Raw genomic sequence first — 19,847 nt, 5'->3', positions numbered from 1 at the left:
AATCCGTATCAACTGCATTAGGTATCTTATTTTGTCCTAAAATGTAGAACAGATGGAAAACGTCTCTTGATGTCGACTTCCTATATAATTTGTTTTTTCTTGATGTAATTTAATTGGCACATAATAAAACGTCCTCCATCATTACACGTCACGGAGCTCTCAGTGTCATGCTTTTTTTATGATGAGTATTACTTTATGGTGCTTCTTATCGACCCATCAAATGATCGAAGGAAGTTCGCCTGCAACAATGATTGCAACGACGAAAATAAGCTCAATCCACATGTATTGTTTAATTATATGGATCTGATGTCATCCAACGATATATCTGAATTGAGTACATCTATCCATAGAGAGCACCCTGTACGTGCTTTTCTTGCTAGTTCTTTATTTTTGGGCGATGAGTTCAATTTCCAGTTTGACAAAACAAAGGTATTCCACCATGAACAGAGGAATTTCAAGAGCGAGAGATTTGACGTGAGAGGTGTGAGTTGAAAATAAGTCGAATACAAAATGATCGAAATTAAAAAGAGTATGTACGTAATAAATTAGTAGATAACTCGTTTATTTGAGGTATTGAGTGAAATTGAGTGGAGATATAATTATCTTTGACTTAGACTTTTTAATATATGGGCTTCATTCAACTTTGTAGAATAAGGACATACCGTGATTGGTGAATGCGATGAATGATTTAAGAGTGAATCATGACATCGTCCAATTTTACTATAGCGTGCGCATTTTTCATGATTGATCGGTTGTTTGCAGTCTTATTCGGCAAATAGGAATTAACTGCAACATGGTCCCGCTCGTGGTGGTCTGAAGTCTATCAAGCACAACATATTACAAGGATGACATTTCATTTTCGATCGGTTTCCCCACCGTTTCCACTCAGAGATTATTGGGCCGCTGACTTAATATATCGTCCCAAATGACGTTTCTTCAGCTTCCTGGCACGCTTCTGCTATTGGACACAATTCAGTACTTAAAATCACGCTGACCAAGCTATTTCATTCATTCACTTGAATTTGTTCTTGTACAGTACAGTTATTTGAACACTTAGTACCGAAATTAATCGGCAGGGCCTTAATTTTGCTAAGCATATACACTTTTTGATGTAGCACACACCACCCCTACTGACGTATTATCACTTACACTTGCTTCTTTTACAGAGACGCTACACATCATTTCCATACTTAAAGAGAGGCTAAGAGCCAGTGCGACATGTATAAGATCATATCATGCAGTTGGATAAGAAGGTTCCATGGCGAGACCACAGAGACCAGCCTTGGAGGTTACATCCCTCCGGATCCTCATGTACCCGCTCTCGCCCCACCCGGTGCCCCACGAATTCTTCAGCAGCCAATACTTGGCCCCGCCGGAGGTCGTACCGTACCCCACGGCTGTGACGGCGTGGTCAAGGCTGGTTCCACACGAGCCCGTGAACACACCACCTGAGTAGAACTGGAATGAGAACCCGCTCCCCTCGATTGCCACAGAGACCGGCTGGTTCGCCACGGCCTGCAGGAGGGCCTTCTCATTGTTGGCCGGCACATCCTGGTAGCCTGTTATCGAGGCCACGATATTCGCCGCCTTGGCCGTTCTGCAGGTCCCGTCATTCCCCTGGTAAGGGTAGTTTGCCTCGGAGGTGAGGCCACCCTTGCTTTTGATGAACTGGAAGGCACTGTCCATGAGCCCGCCCTCGCAGCCTTCGTTGACACCGTTAACATCGCAATCCACGAGTTCTTGCTCCGAGAGTGACACCAACTTCCCCTTCTTGAGCATGGTAATCCCTTCCATAGCCGCCACAGCCGAGAACGCCCAACAAGCTCCTGCCAAGAAGATAGTAAGTTCCCTCTGGCCGGCGTACAAAAGTTGTTCAAATTATCGTGCAAAATTAAAGACGTAGGAATATGCATAGTAAGATAGGAGTAAAATGAATGTAACAGTGATATAGAGATACCATATAAGTGGTGCGTAGTTTGTTAAAAACATATTACTGCCCCGTTCATTTACAGCTCGAGTATGACAGTGAATTTTGACATATTCATGAGACATGTATCGATTATGCACTCACCACAGCTGCTTTGATCCTTGACAGATGTCACAGCCTTCTTGGTTCGCCAGTCCAAGACGGGTGGAGCAGCGGTGAAGTTCGCGTACTTGAACGGTTTCTCGTCCACAGAGGTCAGGACACGGGTGGACCTCCTCTTGTAGCCGGTGAAGGAAGCGCGGAACTCCTCGTTGGTTAGGTCCGCGAACTTGTTCACAGCCAGTTTATACGCCGCGTCCTTATCATTATTAAAGGCGTTGATGCGGTTAACGTTCTGTTTGAATATCTCATACCGTTTCGCTTTTTCATCCGCATCCTTGTACACGCGCCCGTGAACCGCCATCCACTGCTCATGTTGCTTTAACAGGTGTTCCTCTCCAAGAGTGCGGCAAAGCGTTTCCGAAACAAAAACTATGATGACCAAAAGAGTGGCTAATGTGAGGAATGGGAGTTGGTTTTGTTTGGCCATAGTACTGGTGTGGGTACTATCTAGGACACAATTGGAGTGACTTAGTGAATGTGTCTTTAAATTTGTGCACATCTCCGAAAGGGGATGATGGGTTTTTATAGACAAATTGTTGCTTGATTGTTGTTGCTCTCTCTTTCTGTTGATAATGCTTCAGTGGACCTCTTGCTGCTCCTACGTGCCTTGATAGATGTTCTGACTTAGACCCCTCAAATTGGAATTAAGCTTGCTATTGCACACTCATCATGAGTACCACATACGCAATTGAAGGGACTCTGGTTCTCATTGACTGATGGGTGACCAATCATATTTTGTCCCAATAAACATTGCTATGCAGTGCAAAAATATATGGTTCTAAGAGGCCTGTTGGTTTTGTGGTGGTCTCACCACCTAGCCAAGAGCGAATTGACAAGTTTCTACTTGGGCCAATCCGTACGTATTTGTCTCCATACATGTGTATGTATTGGCCTCTTCGACCTTTCATAAACTACAATAACCTACCGTTATATGTAGATATGTATTTGTATCTATGTTTGCCTTCCGATCATGTATAAGTTGTGGTGATTCATGACCCTATTGGAGAGAATCGGTTTTCTTAAGGGAAAGAACCCGCTTGTCAGCATCTGCTAATAAAATATTATTGATCTTGAAGGTGTAATTCTTTGTCAATGAATTGGTGCCAGGTAAATAGTCATAAATAACTAAGATTGACTGGTAGTGCGCAACACCAAACCTATACTTCAACCCTGAAATAATATTCTATTACCAAGATCAACTTTAGACGACAGGGGACTGAGTTCCCATTATGCTTGACACTTCCTTAGTTTGGGAAGAAGTTCCAGACACTTCCCATGTTTTCAATTAAGGATAGAAGGCAGTCAAGTCACTCGTGAGCTATTCGAGTTCAAGTAGCTCAAGTATTAATTAATCGAGTCTAGCTAAAGCTCGAGAATACTTGACTTGAATAGCTTCGAAACCTAATCGGATGATTATATCTCTACTTATTTAAATTATATCTACCCTTTTACATCCATAAACAAAACAAATATAATTATTAATTTTTGTAATCTTAGCATATTTTTCTCGTTCGAGCTTGAGCTTGAGTTCAATTCAGAGATTTGAGCTGGAATTTTTGGCTAATTGATTCAAGGTCAAGCTTATTGACAAAGTTATTTCAATCAAGCCTTAATTATCCAGTTGAGTCGAGATCACTTGAGTCAAGCTTGAGTGTTGAACTATTGGCGACTCAACTCGATTACATGTGTGATATCTTTCGGGATATTACTAAAAAGCTCTAAACCTAACGTACTTATATCAATTTAATTATAATTATTTTAATTTAGTTAATTTAATTCTAAACCTTTTTTTACAATTTGCCAATGTAATTCATACAAAAAAAAAATTTTCTTGAAAATCATTGATATGAACACTTATTGTCTTATGTGGTATGATTGTTGCTAACGTAGACAATTTTTACAATTTTTAATAATTTTTCTAATTTTTTTCCTTTTTCTCTTACCTCAGGCCACATCATGTGACCCGGAAGACACTCTCTTGAGGTCAAGGAACCTTAGGTGAGGTTGCTAGAACCAAATCTAGCTCGTCGATAGCTAGATTGGCCTCACAAGCAACTCACCAACTGCCCGTTAGTTGCTAATTCTTCACTAGTTTTGAGTTTTGAGTTTAAAAAAAAAATAGCAAAGGGATTTACAAATTATAATTTTTCCAAACTCCATTAAAACCAAAGTTGTTTCTTAATGCACTTTTAAATTACAATTTACCATACAATACTTATATTTAGAAAAACTATTTTAACCTAAAGTTCTTTCATTTTCCCAAAAACTTTCATCAAAAGAGGACCAAAAGCACCTTACTCACCCCTAAGGCGTCCCTTCCTCCTCATCCTAGCTAATAATATTAATAAAATGAAAGTTAACATATAAAACGAAAGTTAACACACACACACACACACACACACACACACACACACACATATACACATCTTATCACACATTGATGACCTGTGTTGAAGTGATTATGCTATTGGAGGGCGAAGTATTCTTGAGTAGATAAGGCCATTTATACAATTTACTTTAATTAATTGAGCGGGTCTCGACTTTTGGTCAATATTGGGTGAGGATAGATTGGGTAGAGTCTGCTCTTGGCATTAAGAGAGATAATTTCAAGCTTGTAATCTCCTTAGTCATGGTGGATTTATCACTCCGCCCTCTCCTAGATGTAGGTCTCATAGACCTGGGAACGAACCAGGTAAATCCTACCGTGGTGTTTCTCTATTTGTCCTTCGTTTTTTCTATTAATCTCGTTCCTGTGATGAATTGCATGATCTTATCGTACAAAAACACATACTCTACTTTTCGTTAATGTTATATGATCATCAATGAATAATATAGTTTTCTTAATAGTAAATGATCGTCCATGATTTTTATTTTTTATTTGGGGGGGAGGTAAGATGGTCTGTCAGTGTTACTTTACTATCATTTCCGGTGAAGAAATTGCAAATTTAGTTTCTCATAATCTAAGTGCATCGTGAACCTACATGTCGAGGTACATGTGTGAGGATGTAAAGTGAAACGAATCCCACATTAAGAGATGTTGTGCAGTGAAGAAGTTAATATGTTGTAGTTAGCTCATAATGCATTAGGTTGAGTTCAAACTTGGACTCTACGAGTTTGTCTTATTTTTTCGGGAAATTTTTTTAAATAATGTATTGGATTTCTCTTAACGTTTTCGGTGAAACCTTTCGGAGTTTTTTTATTTAGAAAAATGTTTGGCAAGCAGCTTGGGTTTATTTTAAATCTATTTCCCTAACATGTGAGGTTATCATGCGCGTGCACAAACCACCAATTTAACACTCAGATAAACAATAAATTGCAAAAACTTACCTCTAAGCAACGAAAGCATCTGCAATGTTAAATTAAAACCCACATCAACAACCTTGGATATGGTTTCTAATTAACACACAATTTCTTTTCCTTTTTTTTTTTCACTTAATTAATGAAAATCATGTAATATGCAATGCGATATTAACTAAATGACCTAATCCTAATGACATGTAATTTCTAATTAAATGGGCCTAGCAAAATACTAAATGGCGTGCATTTCATGAACCTAATTCTATATGACGTGCACATGATCTTTTTATTTTTATTTATGAAAATTATTAATTAAAAATAACTAAAAATAAAAATCTAACTAAAGTGAGATATTATCTAATTTAAATTAGGAATAGACCAATCTGAATCCCATCTTAATCTAGAAAATTATCTCGGCATACAATTCAATCCAAAAATATTATTTAACCTAGATACCATCTAAACATGTATTTAAAAAAAACTATTCTATCTTGCAACCTTATCTAGGAAAACAACCCTAATCTACATGCAAATGCAATTTTTTTTTGTATTTTCGGGATAAATAGAACAAGTATGAGATAAACATCAAACCACCCATGATCATCAAAAATATTATCCATCACTCAATTTGAAATTCAAACTTGACTATCTCGCTAATAAAATCAATAAATTGATCTTAAGCCTTAAAGATCAAGATATCAATTTTTGATTGAATAATTATTCCATTTCCTTATAAATAGAATAAAAACGACAATCGGCGATTTGGATTCTACATCAGAGAATTTCAATCATGCATTGGAAAATACTTCAAACAAAGAGATAAAATACTCAAAAACTAAACCAAGATAAACAAATCCACCTAAGAGATTAAATCTACTAAATGTACCTAATAGATCCATACCTTAATTTGAATTTTTCCAGAAAACCAATCGGTAGAATGGACCAACGGTAGGCGCGACACGGCTAAGGACAGGGCTCGATGTTAGGTCAACCAAGGGCTCCAGTGAGGGTGATGGGCACAATCGTCGGGAGTGCACGGCTGATCCCCACTCTTACGGCAGAGACTTCACGTGGCTGAAAATTAGTTGGCAGATTTCGTTCCGAATTCACAACCGCAGCCAACGATTGGCGGTCTTGGTGGGATTGACGGTGAGAGGTCAGGGGTTTCAGCTGAAGATCCGTTAAAGATCCTGCAAAACAGAAGCCAAGAGGGCGTGGACGGTGGGTCACGTCGCAAACTGGGTCTCCAACGCTTGCACAGAGACAACGGCACGTTGGACACCGTTCTTTCTATTTGCCAATCACCGGATGAGCTGCTGGACGTTAAGGCTATCGGGCACGTGTTGGGCAGCAGATATGGACAGCAGCAGCTTCGAACGGGCGCAGAAGGGTGTTACAATTATTGAACACCCGGACTCCTCGACGATCGCCAACGAATTTTGGTGTTTTTGTTGGGCCAAGTAATCTCAACTGAGAACTCCGAAGTCGCGATCGTCTCTTGCCCTTGACCCCACTTATATTTCTTCCTCAAGAATTCACGGGCAATTCTCCAAAATTCACCATGCAATATGAGACAACTTCCACCGCTTTGACCAAAAACCAAAATAAATCTCGATGTTTGAAGGTGTACTCGTCGATGATGAGGTGGGGCTGGAAACTTCTAGCTGCACCCGGACGACGGCGGTTCGGCAGATGGTAGCCGAGGCGACGGTGCTTCTTGGAATTGCTTGGAGACTCGCCTGGTCTGAAGCGTGAACAGCTGTTGAGCGCGACGACAAGGCTTCACGAGAGCTACTAAGCAATCGTCGGCGGTTGGTTTGCTGCGGACTGATCTGGACTCCACCCTGACGAAAGAAAGAAAGAAACAAAAGGCTCTCTTTTCTGTGCGGCCGTGTATTCAATATATGTGGCCCCTTCTTTAACTTTGTCCGTACGCGGTCCCTTTTATAAGCCAAAAAATTGGATCTTCGTGGTATATTTTACTTTCTAATTTTGCTCATGCAAAATACCACCGAATATATCGTTGCACCCCGCGTAATATTACCTTTTGTATTTATCAAATATCCCATCCAAAATTTTCCTTTTTGCTTGAAAATATATCATTTGGTGTATATTGCCTAAATGTTTGAGAATCGAACGGAATATGTGAAAAATTTTACTTCCGTTGGTCCAATAAAATAAACAAAAATGTTCCTAAACTATATGCCATGTGATTTTATTTTTTCAGGGATAAAATTAACCTCTAATTTTTTAAATGTCTAAATGGGTCGCCAAAATTTAGGTGTCAACACTAGGCGAGGGAAATCAACATGGAGTCAGAAGGGCAGATGCTTCGTGTCTTGCCATACCTGGCCATTCAAGACGCATATTCAAATTGAGATAATATTAGTGTGGAAGGATACATGGATTAAGGAAAGAGGCCTAACATAGGAGGGCACACAAGTGAAAGGAAGATTGTTTGAGCACCAAGTGGGAGAGTGTTAGGCAAAAAATTTCAAGAAAATTACCGTATATGGCTTAAACCTATTATAAAAAAGTCAATTTAATTCTAAAGTTTTCAATTTTTTCAATTTAGGTTTAAACATTTTCTTGATATTCTAATATAGTACTTCCGGTCAATTTTCACCAAAAATCATAATGTGATAGTTTAGTCATCATTGGCTATCCTACATGATACATTGCCACATTAGCAATTTTAGGTAAAAATTGACTGAAATGACTAACATTAAAATTTTGTGCAAAGGTTTATGACTAAATTAGAAAAATTGGAAAGCTCAAAATCGCATTAGTATCTATACAATAAGTTTAGCACTAATTGCACAATTTTCCCCAAAAAATTCTCACATCACAAAGATGGAGTAAGATGGAGCAAATTAAGCCTTTTTTGGTAACCGGCTAAATAATGTCTGATTCTATTGTTTTTTTTTCTTTGAAACAAAAAAAGAACAAAAATCAATTTGGTAACTTTTTTGTTCTCGGGAATAAACTTGAAACCAAATCAAGAAGTAAAAAAAAAAGTTGCTTCTTTGCTTCCAATAACAATTTCAAAATCAAGACCACTTTCCTTTTTTTTCTTTTATCTTTTCTTTTCTTCATTTTATTTTCTTCCTTCGCTAGGCGAGGCTCGGCCTCACTTTGGCTGGGCGAGGTCGGCCTCGCAAGATTGACCTTGCCTTAGCTACGCGAGGCCCATCTCTCCTAAATCTGGTGAGGTCAAGCTCAGCTAGCCATTGATGAGGCTTCAACTTGCTAGTAGTTAGGCGAGCTCGGCCTTGCTGGGGTCGATGACGCTCCAGCAAGATTGCCAACCCTTGTCTAGCTGATCACCAACCATGGTTGAGGCCAACAACTAGCTAAAGGAAGAAGAAGAGAAAAAAAAAACTGTAATAAAATTATTAAAATATTAAAACAAATGCTAACTCATAAAAGAATTTGAGGGTTATATCGAACACATTTCGATTCTCTATCTGGGGAATAGAAATTTTGAATAGCTACCAAGCACTATTAAATGCTCAAAAACTCATCTAGGAACAAAATTGGAAAAAACCATTTCTGAGTAGAAATTATTTCTATGAACAAAATGGTTACTAAATGCACTTTTAACATAATGTAGTTGATGCTAGGCCTATCACTAATTGTACTTGATGCCAAGAACTTCAACTGTATTTGGTCAAAGGTATAGATAAAATTCTGAACCCATTGAATATTCCACTTTCGTTTAAACCAAAGGAGAAAGTGGATGAGAATTGTTTGCACTTCCACTTTGCACCATGATAGATAGTGAAGAAAGGTGATCAGTTTTCCGGGTGATTCGATCCTTACCCAAGAATCAAAAATTGGATCAGCGGAACTAGTTCCCCATTTCTAGAACCGAGAATTAGTCCACTTTGTCCTGAAACCGCTTGGCTGAACCAACTAGTCCAATTTGGTCAAGAATCAAAAATTGCATCAGTGGAACTAGTTCCCCATTTCTAGAACCGGGAATTCGTCCACTTCGTCCTGAAACCGCTTGGCTGAACCGACTAGTCCAATTTGGTTTTCAAGTGGGCCAATGGATCAATGATCTAGTTTCACATATAGATTTCTATGATAAAAATGTTTTAATTTTTGTTGAAAAATGAAAGTGTTTTGTTATTTTTCATTTGTCCACTGCTAGTTTAACTATACTGAAATCAAGACTTTGCAGGATAAAGTATGTTGGCTCATCTAATTGTGATATGTAATGACATGAAGCATTGGATCCTAACAAGAGGACTTCAAAATGCAAGAGGTTGCATTCTTTTAGCCTTGCAAGATAAATTTCTAAGAAATTTAAATTAAAAAAAAAAATTGATCCCATTTGAGTGGTCCCAGTAGGTGGTTCCACCCATAGAATTGGTAACCAGACCAAAAATCACTAATTCAATTTGTTGGAATCAAAAACCGGACTGATAACCCTAGGAATTGCCCAGAACCGGCCAATTCGGTCTTTTCCAAGTGGTACTGTTTGCTTTCTCCAAAGAAGCACATTGGACATGATTAGTTCTTCAATTTACTTCACGTATTGTTGATGCAGCTCATGGAAAAGTGTTTGTAATGAATTTTACTTTTTTTTTATGTAAAACTCTAGTTTTATAATTTGAGATTTTACCATTGCTTAATATATTTTATTAATGAATTTTTGGCCATTTGTTAAACAAGCAATTAAAGAAAATTTACAGCATTAATGTAGTGTTTTGTTTCATGTTATGAGTAATCATTTTTTTGAAAATCGAAATATTTCTAAAGAAAAATTCCAAATAAAAGCCTAAAGTGCCCTCATTATCTCAAATAAGGGATTGAAGTGAACTTTGTGCCAAATAAAGGTCTAAAGTAGCCATTATTTCAAATAAGGGTTTGAAGTAATCATGGTCATTTCAAATAAGGGCTAGCTCTTGCTAGTTGTTGGTCGGCTAAATATTTTGATAGATCAAATGGCATTTTCGTCCAAATATAATTTTAGTTTTTAAATTATTTATTATTATTTTCTCTTCTTCTTGTTTTCCTTTCCAGCGAGGGTTGGTGGCCATTGAAAGCGGCCTCACCTAGGGCAATGGTTACCTCGCTCAGGCAAGGCCATCCCTCGCCAACTTCTGGTAAGCCTCTCCCAGATTTTGCAAGGGCCAATCTCATCGATGGTCGCGAGGGCAACTTCCCCTAGGATGAAGGTCGCCTTGCCCAAGTGAGGCAGTCTTCGCCGTCTTAGTTAATCCTAGATCACTAGACATTTCGTCGAGGAGGCTATCACAGTCCTCGTGACACGGACAGGAAAAGTTTTAATATCACTAATGAAATTGTTTATTTTCATTGAATTAAAGGTTGAAAATGGAGATTCCGAAGACGTCGTCTTTTCAAGATAGGAGATCTTCTTGAGACACGCGGTTTCTGGTTGAGCAATCGTCTTCATTTTAGTTAAACAATGCACGAAAGACTTCAATGAGCACACATTTCTTACATTTTTGTATTCATGATTTAGCAGGTACATAATGATTATTTAATCTTGTTTATTAATATTGACCCGATTAAGAAACGACCGTCCTCTCAGCCACGTCTCTTTTCTTTAATATTTGTTTTTTCTTTAACGTCGCCAATTTCTTAATGACGTTACTACATTTCAAGCTGGACAAGAGGCCAAAGAGGAGGGGAATTAAATATGCTATAGTCATTTTCCAGGAAATAATAATATCTTTCACTGTTTGACTAACACCCCAAAATGAACTAGAAATATTTTCCGCCATTTGATAGGGGAATTAGATTTCCCAGGGAAAAATTATAAAAGAATTCAAATTTTTAGTTATTTTTATTTATTTTTCTCTTTTCTTTCATTTCCTCTTTCCTTTTTCCTCGCTCGATGGCTAGCCATGACGATGGTTAGTGACCTGCCATAGGTGAGGGATGAGCTCGCCCAATTCTAGGGAGCTCAAGCCTCACCACAAGCTTGTGAGGCCTCGACTTTTCTAGACAATGAGACTCTTAGCTCGCCAGCCTTTAGCGAGTTCATCCCTCGCTTGTGGTTGATTGCTAGCCACTAGAAGACAAAAAGAAGAAAAAGAAAAGAAAGAAAGAAAACAAGAGAAAATAAGAAAATAAGAAAGAAAAATAAAAATAATTCAAATTTAAAATTTTTAAATATTTTTATAAAAACAAAGATTTCATTAAACAAGGAATTGAGCTCGAGCACCAAGAATTACACATAGCCTTTGTGGACCAAAGCTCGAGCAATCCAAGCTCAGGTGCCAAGGAATCAAGGATGAGCACCAGAGGTATGGGCTGGTTTTGAGGGACCCGAGCATGAGCACTAGGGGCTTGGGCTCAATCTCAAAGGATTTAGGCCTAATTGTTAGAGCCTGGTCCTGAAGGCCGAGATCCGAGAACTAACGTTAGGGTTTTCGTGCTCAAACGTAGAATTTTATTTAGGGATATTCTGAAAAATGTTTTCCAACTTTTCAAAGAGAATATCATTTTATTGAATTTAAGCATAATTTTTCCATTAACTAGGAAAAGATTTTCCGTTAACTCATTTTCCTAAGCAAATCAAATGCTAGCAAATCAAATGCCGGAATGTGAGAAAAAAGTTTTTCAAAAAACATTTTTTGCTAAACAAATGGAACCTTTAATGCAAAATTAAAATTAATGATTTCTAAATTAGGTCGATCTTCAAAGTGCGTCTTCGTGATTTTGCTCATCGAAGCTATTTTTCATTACCTTTCCAAAAAGGCAACGCGTTTGCTCTTTTGCTGGCGCATCAAATATTCTAGGCAGCGCCCTTAATGTACAACTATAGGATAACGATGTTTTTGGCGTGTATATTGCAAGAATCTTTGATTGGAGTTTGAAAATGAAGAAGATAAGAGCAAATAAAAACTATTTCGAGCGCTCGGACCACAAAATACAGATGCTCCCCATTTTCCTTTCTCGTTGGACCCCCACGACGCCAAAATTTTCAAAAAGATCAATCAATCGTCGCCAAACGACGTGACCCCATAAACTTCAGATGCATGCAGATACCGCCCAGGAAGATTCCTCTTATTATATATGTCATTTCAGGTGAGAATACGATTCCTGAATCAGCAAACTTGGACCTGGCCGGCGGGTCTGAATCAAATTATTACTGTTGCTTCATCCGTGCAAGCTTACGAAAAGCTCTCGACCAATGGGGCAGAAGAACATCGCAATCAACGAATGAAGAGGGGAGCTTCGTTACGTTAAGAATCTTACACATTTTTTTGTGTTAACACGTCGTTTTTTGATTGGGAGGTTCGATAACTTACAAATTTTCCAAATTATTGGTGATCGCAGGCGTGGAGTACAGCGCTGGGGAGTTTGCTTGTCGTGGGTTTTCAAAGAGCCAGCTATTTTTAAAAGGGGGTACGGATGGCCTTATCTACAGAGTTGGAACCATCCTAATTTGTCCCGCAATCGAGGGTAAAGAAGTCGGCACTTGAGCCCTCGAGGTCAGCCCAATTTATCTTGGCATCGGGGAATTTTCAGCTAAGAAACTGAAGATCAAATGTTCAAACGGCACATGAATCCAAACTAAACCAATTCTCAAGATTTGCAAAACGTTCCATATGTTTTCAAGTAGCCGAGTCTCTGTGTTTACATCCTAGTTATAACAACCAAAAAGAGGAGCAGAAGAAAATGAAGCCCTCGTTCGAGAGATTACGTCTTTGAAGTGAGTTTTACTCCATAGTCATAAAGATCGAACCATAAAATGCAGAGAGGAGGAACTCGGTAGGTTCTTCAAGCCTGAAGTTGTCTGAGCTGATACATGTAGAACAAGAATCGAAGCTCAAGATCTGCATGCATGCTCATCTTCCTCGGATCTACCGTGATTTAATGAAGACGTATCATGTACGTCATATTTACGTGTATGTTCACATTGAGAACCGATTCTGCAGAACCCAACAGAAATGAATCTACTGAACCTTCATGAATCTTGAGGAGAACCAAAATCAATCAACCTCAGCGACAGTGATCGATCGCGTCTCTTCGTGAAAAGGCAGCGGCACTTCGATTACTAGAAGAGCCTTTGCGACTCTGAAAGATGCTACCCATCATTTTTCCTGAAGATTCCATTCACACGATCGGAATACATTTGTCTCCTATACCATGTTCTGGCTCGTCGTACGTTGTTATTTATTTAGAATGGGTTTATTTAACAACAAAAATAAATGATTTGAAAAATAATCTTTTCTATTGCTTGCCAAAGTGAATGGACAATAAATATTTTTATCATGCACAAAAATATTCAAAAATAAATTGGCACAAATTATTATCGGTAATGAAAATATTTTTAATCAAGTAATTATTTCAAGTAATATAATCAATTATTTTTAAGAAAATATTTTCTAAATCATTCATATTCTGTGAAACAAACCTAGCTTTAGTTATGAAAATCATTGTACGGGCCAACCACAATACTGGCCAATTGCCAATGATACTAGCACAAGAACGAGCAATAGAAGAAGAGGCAATGACGATAGGCCACGGTGGGGCAACCGCGCAACTGCGCAATATAGATTGAAAATTGGCATGTTGTTGACTCATTGAAATCCATATCTAGCTGAAATTTACCACTCCACACTTATAACAACCCGTTAAATTTTCAATTAATTCACCTATAACTCAGCCCACTAGACACGAGTTAAAAAGCAGTCCTTGACCCATTTTGCCAGGGAGAATTATCAAAAAAATCCTAAACCTATTGCAATTGTGTCAATTCAATTCTAAATTTTTTTTGGGCCAATTTGGTCCTTAACCTTTTACAATTGTGTCAATTCAGTCCATCCGGCCAAAATTGGCCCTACCCGACGCCGACGTGGATGCCGGCAGAGAATGGCTGGTTGGCAAGGCAATTTTTTAATATTTTTTCGAATTTTTCAATATTTAAAAAAAATTAATTCTTTTTTTTTTCTTCACCTTCTTCTTCCTCTGGCCGGCTGGTGCTGGCTAAAGGCAAGGGCCAACAAGGTTAGCCTCACCGACCACGGGCGAGGCTCGCCCTCACCGGCTGGAGGCGAGGGCCGGCAAGGTTAGCCTCGTCGGCCACTGGCGAGGGTGAGGCCTTGCCAGATCCAGCGAGCTTGGCCCTCGCCAAGGGCTGCAGCGGAGGTGGGGAGGGAGAGGAGGATGAGGAGGAGGAGGAGGAGGAGGAGGAGGAGGAGGAGGAGCTGCGAAGATGGGGGCGTTGCTCCAACACTAGAGAAACCCGACATCCCTATCGTTGTCGTCGCCGTCACCATTGTCCCCACACTTGTACACACATCTCCGCCCCCACCTCACTCTCCCCACTGCCGCGCCGCCGCCGCCGCCATAGCTGTAGCACCCCTCTTTGCATCTCCAATGCCTCCTTCTCCTCCTCCTCCTCGTCCTCTCCCTCCCCGTCTCCGCCGCAGCCCTTGGCGATGGCAGCCTCGCCCAGCCTTGGCGAGAACCAAGCTCACCGGATTTGGAGGGGCCTCGCCCTTGCCAATGGCCTGTGAGGCTAACCTCACCAGATCTAGCAAGGCCTCGCCCTCACTAGTGGCCGATGAGGTTGACCTCGCCAAGGCTAACCTCACCGCCCCGCCTTTAGCTAGAGAAAGAAGAAGGTGAAGAAAAAAAAAAAAAAAAAAAAAATATTTAAAAAATTCGTAAAAAATATTAAAAATATTAAAAAATTGCCTCGCCAGCCGGCCAATTTTGGCTGGATGGACTAAATTGGCACAATTATAAAAGGTTTAGAACTATATTGGCTAAAAATCAAGTTTAGGATTGAATTGGCATAATTACAATAGGTTTATGACTTTTTTAGTAATTCTCTCCATTTTGGCATGTCTACTTGATATTAATATATTACTAAAATTAGAATATCAATCTCAAATTAAACAATCGAATCTCAAACCTATGATATCGAAAGTATGCTTGAAAAGTCGAACGCTTGCTGTATTATGATGCCAAACAATGGAAATGAAAACCAAATTTTCTAACCAAAGTTTCTTCTTGTTTAATTTATGACGTTTATCCTAAATTGATTAAGGTCGAATTATTCTAAATATGAATAATAATGAGGAAGTTTATTTTGATTTCTCTTCTTTTTCTTTAGGAGTACTTACTTTGTGGTAGGAAATGAAATGGGATGAATTGATTGGCACGCAAGGCTGCACGCAGGCAATCAATGAACAGGTGACGTAAATCACGGGTTTCAGTCGAGAATTGACAATTGGCGTCACCACTTGAATTGCACTTTTGATGTTGCTGTTTTAGGACATTGTTAGTACCTTATTTATCGGTGTGAATGTTTGGACAATTGGCAAAAAAATGGATTGATGCGTAAACGAATTGGTCGAGATTCGTAATTTTGACTCCCTCGACAGATTAGTTTTCCCTTTTTCGCGTTGGCAAATCATGCAAGGACGTCAAGTGTAACTTGAGCCCTATCGCTTCTTGGGAAGGTATTCCGTGCCAAGTTGCCATCATGGATACTGATTGTCCTGAGCGTTGGGTCCCCCACTTTTGGCATAGGAGCCGCCACCCAATTTGATTGGACGATTCTATTGTTTCGTTTTCATCGAAACGATTTGTGTTTCGTGCCGATAGATTTTGAAAGAGTTTATAAATCATGAAAATCTATTGGTGAAATTATAATAATAATAGTTGGTCATAAAATTCTTGTGACATATTGGTAACTTATCGACACGAAATTTTCATGAAGTTATAAATTTTTTATACAGTTTACAAATTGTAAATTTTTATTATCTATTGGGAAAATTATCAAAACAATTCTAAACACTTTTGCAATTATGTTAATTCAGTCCTAAATATTTTTGTATTCATACCAATTTAGTCTATCCGAACAATTTTGATTGGCCATCCAGTAACACCAATGTGGCAATTTCTTTAACATTTTATTTTTTTGTTCTTTCTCTTTCTTTTTGTTTTTCCTTTCCTTCTTTCACTAGCCTGTTGTTGGACTAGCTAGAGGTTAGGGCCGTCGAGGTCGAGCCTCAACCACCCTTGGCTAGGCCTTGCCCTTGCTGCTGCTACGAGAGGTTGAGCTTGCACAGCCATGGTGAGGCTTATCCTTGCCTAGATCTAGTGAGGTCATGCCTTGCCAAGGTTGCAAGCGAGGTGGAGCTTGCCCTCGCCCAGCAAGGGTAGGTCAAGCTTACTCAACCATGGCAAGGCTAACCTCACCCAGCAACAACGAGAGTGAGCCTCACCAGTGATCGAGGAGCCTGAACCTCTAGTTGGCTCATGAAGAACAAAAGAAAAAACAAAAAAACAAAACAAAAAAAAGAGAAAAATAAATTAAAAAAATCAAAGAGATTTAAAAATTGCCACATTAGCGTCGGCCAAATAGTTGATCTGCCAAAGTTGGCCAAATTGATTGAATTGACACAAATACAAAAGGTTTAGGTTTGAATTGGCCAAAAAAAAAAAAGGTTTATAATTGAATTAGCACAATTATAATAGGTTATTACCAATCCTTGTTTGCCTTTCTTTCCAACAAATTAAATTTTGTCAATGCTTAAGTGAACTTATTAATCCTTATTTGAATGGCTTACAAATTTTTTTTTTCTGATTAGATAACCACCAAGTTTTGAATTATCAATTCCCATATGAGTTAATTACCAATGTTGGTTTTTTAACGTAATAGCATTTATTGTCATTTAACAAATTTTATTTTTATTTATTAGAAAATGCCTGAAATTTATCAACTCTCATTTAAATTTATTGATATATGCTTGTGTCACTTACCCTCGTTTCTCCCATGAGGCTATCGACTTTTTTTTTTTTTTTTATCAATTCTTATTTGAAAGAAAGTCAGTGAATTGAAAAAAACAATTAGATGTCCGTAAGTAATTCAAATAAAAGTTGGTAGACCACAACTAGCTAGTTGGTAAATTTAATCAGAACAAAATTGATAAGTCACTCTTATTAGGTTGGTAATTTCGTAAAAAAGTTAATAAAACTAAAGCATTAGTAAGTTATGCAAATACAAATTGATAAGTTAGTACAAGAATTTGTAATTTACAAACTATAAAGAAAATTAGTAAATTGGTGGCATTTTACCAACAAATACCTAAAAAAGAGCAACTGATAATTTTATTATTACCAGTTTTCGTCAATAATCAATACTTATTGAATTTACTGGTATTGAGAAAAAGCAATATTTTTTGGGTACGGAACAATCAAATTTTACAACTCCATGATATCTATGAGAAAAGTGGGAGAAAACAAAAAGTAAGATCTTCAAAAGATATGCGGGAGAAGTGCCAAAAAAAAAATACTCTAAGCATTTTATGCATACGTCGATTGAACTTTTAATCGATTTATTTCGTTGATTAAATCATAAAACCTTATAATTTTAGGCAATCGAATCATGTTCAATTTCCACGGCTGCAACCCAAATATAATTTTTAGGAACAACGACTAACTTAGGATTCGATAAACTAAAACTTAGAACATTTACAATTTAATTCATCATAATACGTTAAACAATCAACTCACTAATGAAAAAGGCATTTAGGACTATTGTTGCACTTGCCCCCGAAGATCTGCTTTTCGAAGTAAGGGAAGTTTGGTTCGATAGTGTTAAAGATAATTAGTATAAATTTGATTGCCCATAAACTTGATTGATTATTATTGATATTATGTGTATCTCGTTACCTTAAATTCTCATATAATCAAAATGTACAGCAAAATATATAAAAATTAGACATTCTTTCTCCTGTATATTTCATATTTTGGTATCAGAGCAAAACGATTTTGAAATGAGCTCACCAAGTGCACATCGCACTTGATACACACCCCTAGTACATATCCGAGTGCACAACCGAAGCACACCTTATATCTCACGCCATTCTCTTATCCATCTCTTGATGTCAATTCTCAATATTGTTCATCACGACTGTAGCCATGTCAACATGTTCTATTGTCGCTTTGCCATAACAACAACCACGGTAGCCTCCTAGTGCATAACCTACACAGCAGCCACGATAACCTTGTGCTACGTACCCTGCACAACGGCTATGGCAACCTCTCATTGCATAGTTTGTGCAGCAACCATGCTAGCCTTCTATAGCGTCACTTGTGCAATAGCAACGACAACCTCCTGCTATATAGCTTGCACAATAGCCACATCAACGCACAAAAGGGCTGCTGTGAGCTTGCACATATCAGCCAATTCTCTCTTCAACACACCAAACCGCTTAGGCGATCCACCTTGGCATTTTTTGAACCTTCTCTCCAAATTTCAATTAAATTTTTCAATTTGAAGAGATGTGATAAATAATTAGATTTTTCTTTTGATTCTCTATATCTATTAGGATTATGCATATCTTCCTTGATTGCACATATTCCTAGTTAATTATAATTGATGTTATATTTATCTCGTTAAGTATGATAGTAATCTAATAAAATGTATATATAGACTCATGTACCCTTCATTATGACATATCAAAATATACAAAAGTTATATGATTCCTTGTTTGACAGTTAATATGTATGTTTGATGAAGAGTATATGAGCCTATTTTATAGATTTTATTAGATGACTAACTAAGAAAATAAGATAAACATAACATCAATTATAATCAATCAGGAAGGTCTACAAACGTTCTCTTTTTGGAGTGGCCTATTACTGAATCTGAGGAAGAGTGAGGTGTTCCTGTCAGGATGTTTGCCTTCCTTAAGGAATTAAATCTTGTAGGTTCTTGGATTCACAGAACGGAGTTTACCAGTTCGGTACCTGGGAGTCCCAATTATTACTTCGAGGCTGAGGAAGACAAATTGTGCTGCTCTAGTTAGACGCATCACCTCGAGGGTGCAATCCTGGACTCATAGGTTTCTATCTTTTGCTAGCTGTCTTCAACTGATCAGGTTAGTTCTCCATGCCATTCAAGCCTTCTAGGCAAGTGTCTTTATTCTTCCTACAGCAATGCTGGACCAGATTAAGCGTATTCTTAGACAATTCCTTTGGAGAGGTCTCGAGTTGGGTAGAGGGGGTACTAAGGTCTCCTGGGATGACGTATGCCTTCCTAAGGCAGAAGGTGGTATTGGCATCCGCAGATTGCGTGAGTGCAACAAGGCGGCCATGCTCAAACATATCTGGATCTTGTTTTCAAATAAGGATTCATTGTGATGCAAGTGAGTCCATTCCACCTTCTTAAAAAGAAAGAATTTATGGGTCGTTAAGAAGCCAACTTGTTGTTCTTGGGCTTGGAAGAAGATTCTTCAACTCAAGACAGAATGTCAACTTAGCTTATTTTGGAGGATAGGTGATAGCCTATCAGTGTCACTCTGGTTTGATAACTGGCACCCTAGGGGTGCCTTGTACTTATATTTATCATATTCGCTCATCTACAATTCTGGTCTCTCTAGACAGGCCTCGGTGTCTGACCTTTTCTTTGAAGATGGCCAAACTGTCAAGGCGATGTTGGAGTCCTAGGGTTCGCCGC

At 38.4% G+C, this 19,847-nt stretch overlaps 1 protein-coding gene across 1 annotated transcript; it reads right to left on the bottom strand.

Moving 5' to 3' along the window:
* Positions 1 to 976: 976 nt before the first annotated feature.
* Positions 977 to 2,575, bottom strand: LOC104440904 (senescence-specific cysteine protease SAG12). The gene is made up of 2 exons (XM_010053895.2): positions 2,072 to 2,575; positions 977 to 1,826 (listed from the first exon to the last, which is right to left on the bottom strand). Exons 1-2 carry the CDS (start codon positions 2,514 to 2,516, stop codon positions 1,234 to 1,236), a joined length of 1,038 nt encoding a protein of 345 aa, XP_010052197.2. The 5' UTR covers positions 2,517 to 2,575; the 3' UTR covers positions 977 to 1,233.
* Positions 2,576 to 19,847: the final 17,272 nt, after the last annotated feature.

The sequence above is a fragment of the Eucalyptus grandis genome, chromosome 4 (assembly GCF_016545825.1).
Source record: "Eucalyptus grandis isolate ANBG69807.140 chromosome 4, ASM1654582v1, whole genome shotgun sequence".
Lineage (NCBI taxonomy): Eukaryota > Viridiplantae > Streptophyta > Magnoliopsida > Myrtales > Myrtaceae > Eucalyptus > Eucalyptus grandis.
The sequence above is the reverse complement of the archived record's forward strand: the minus strand, read 5'-3'. Positions and strand labels throughout refer to the sequence as shown.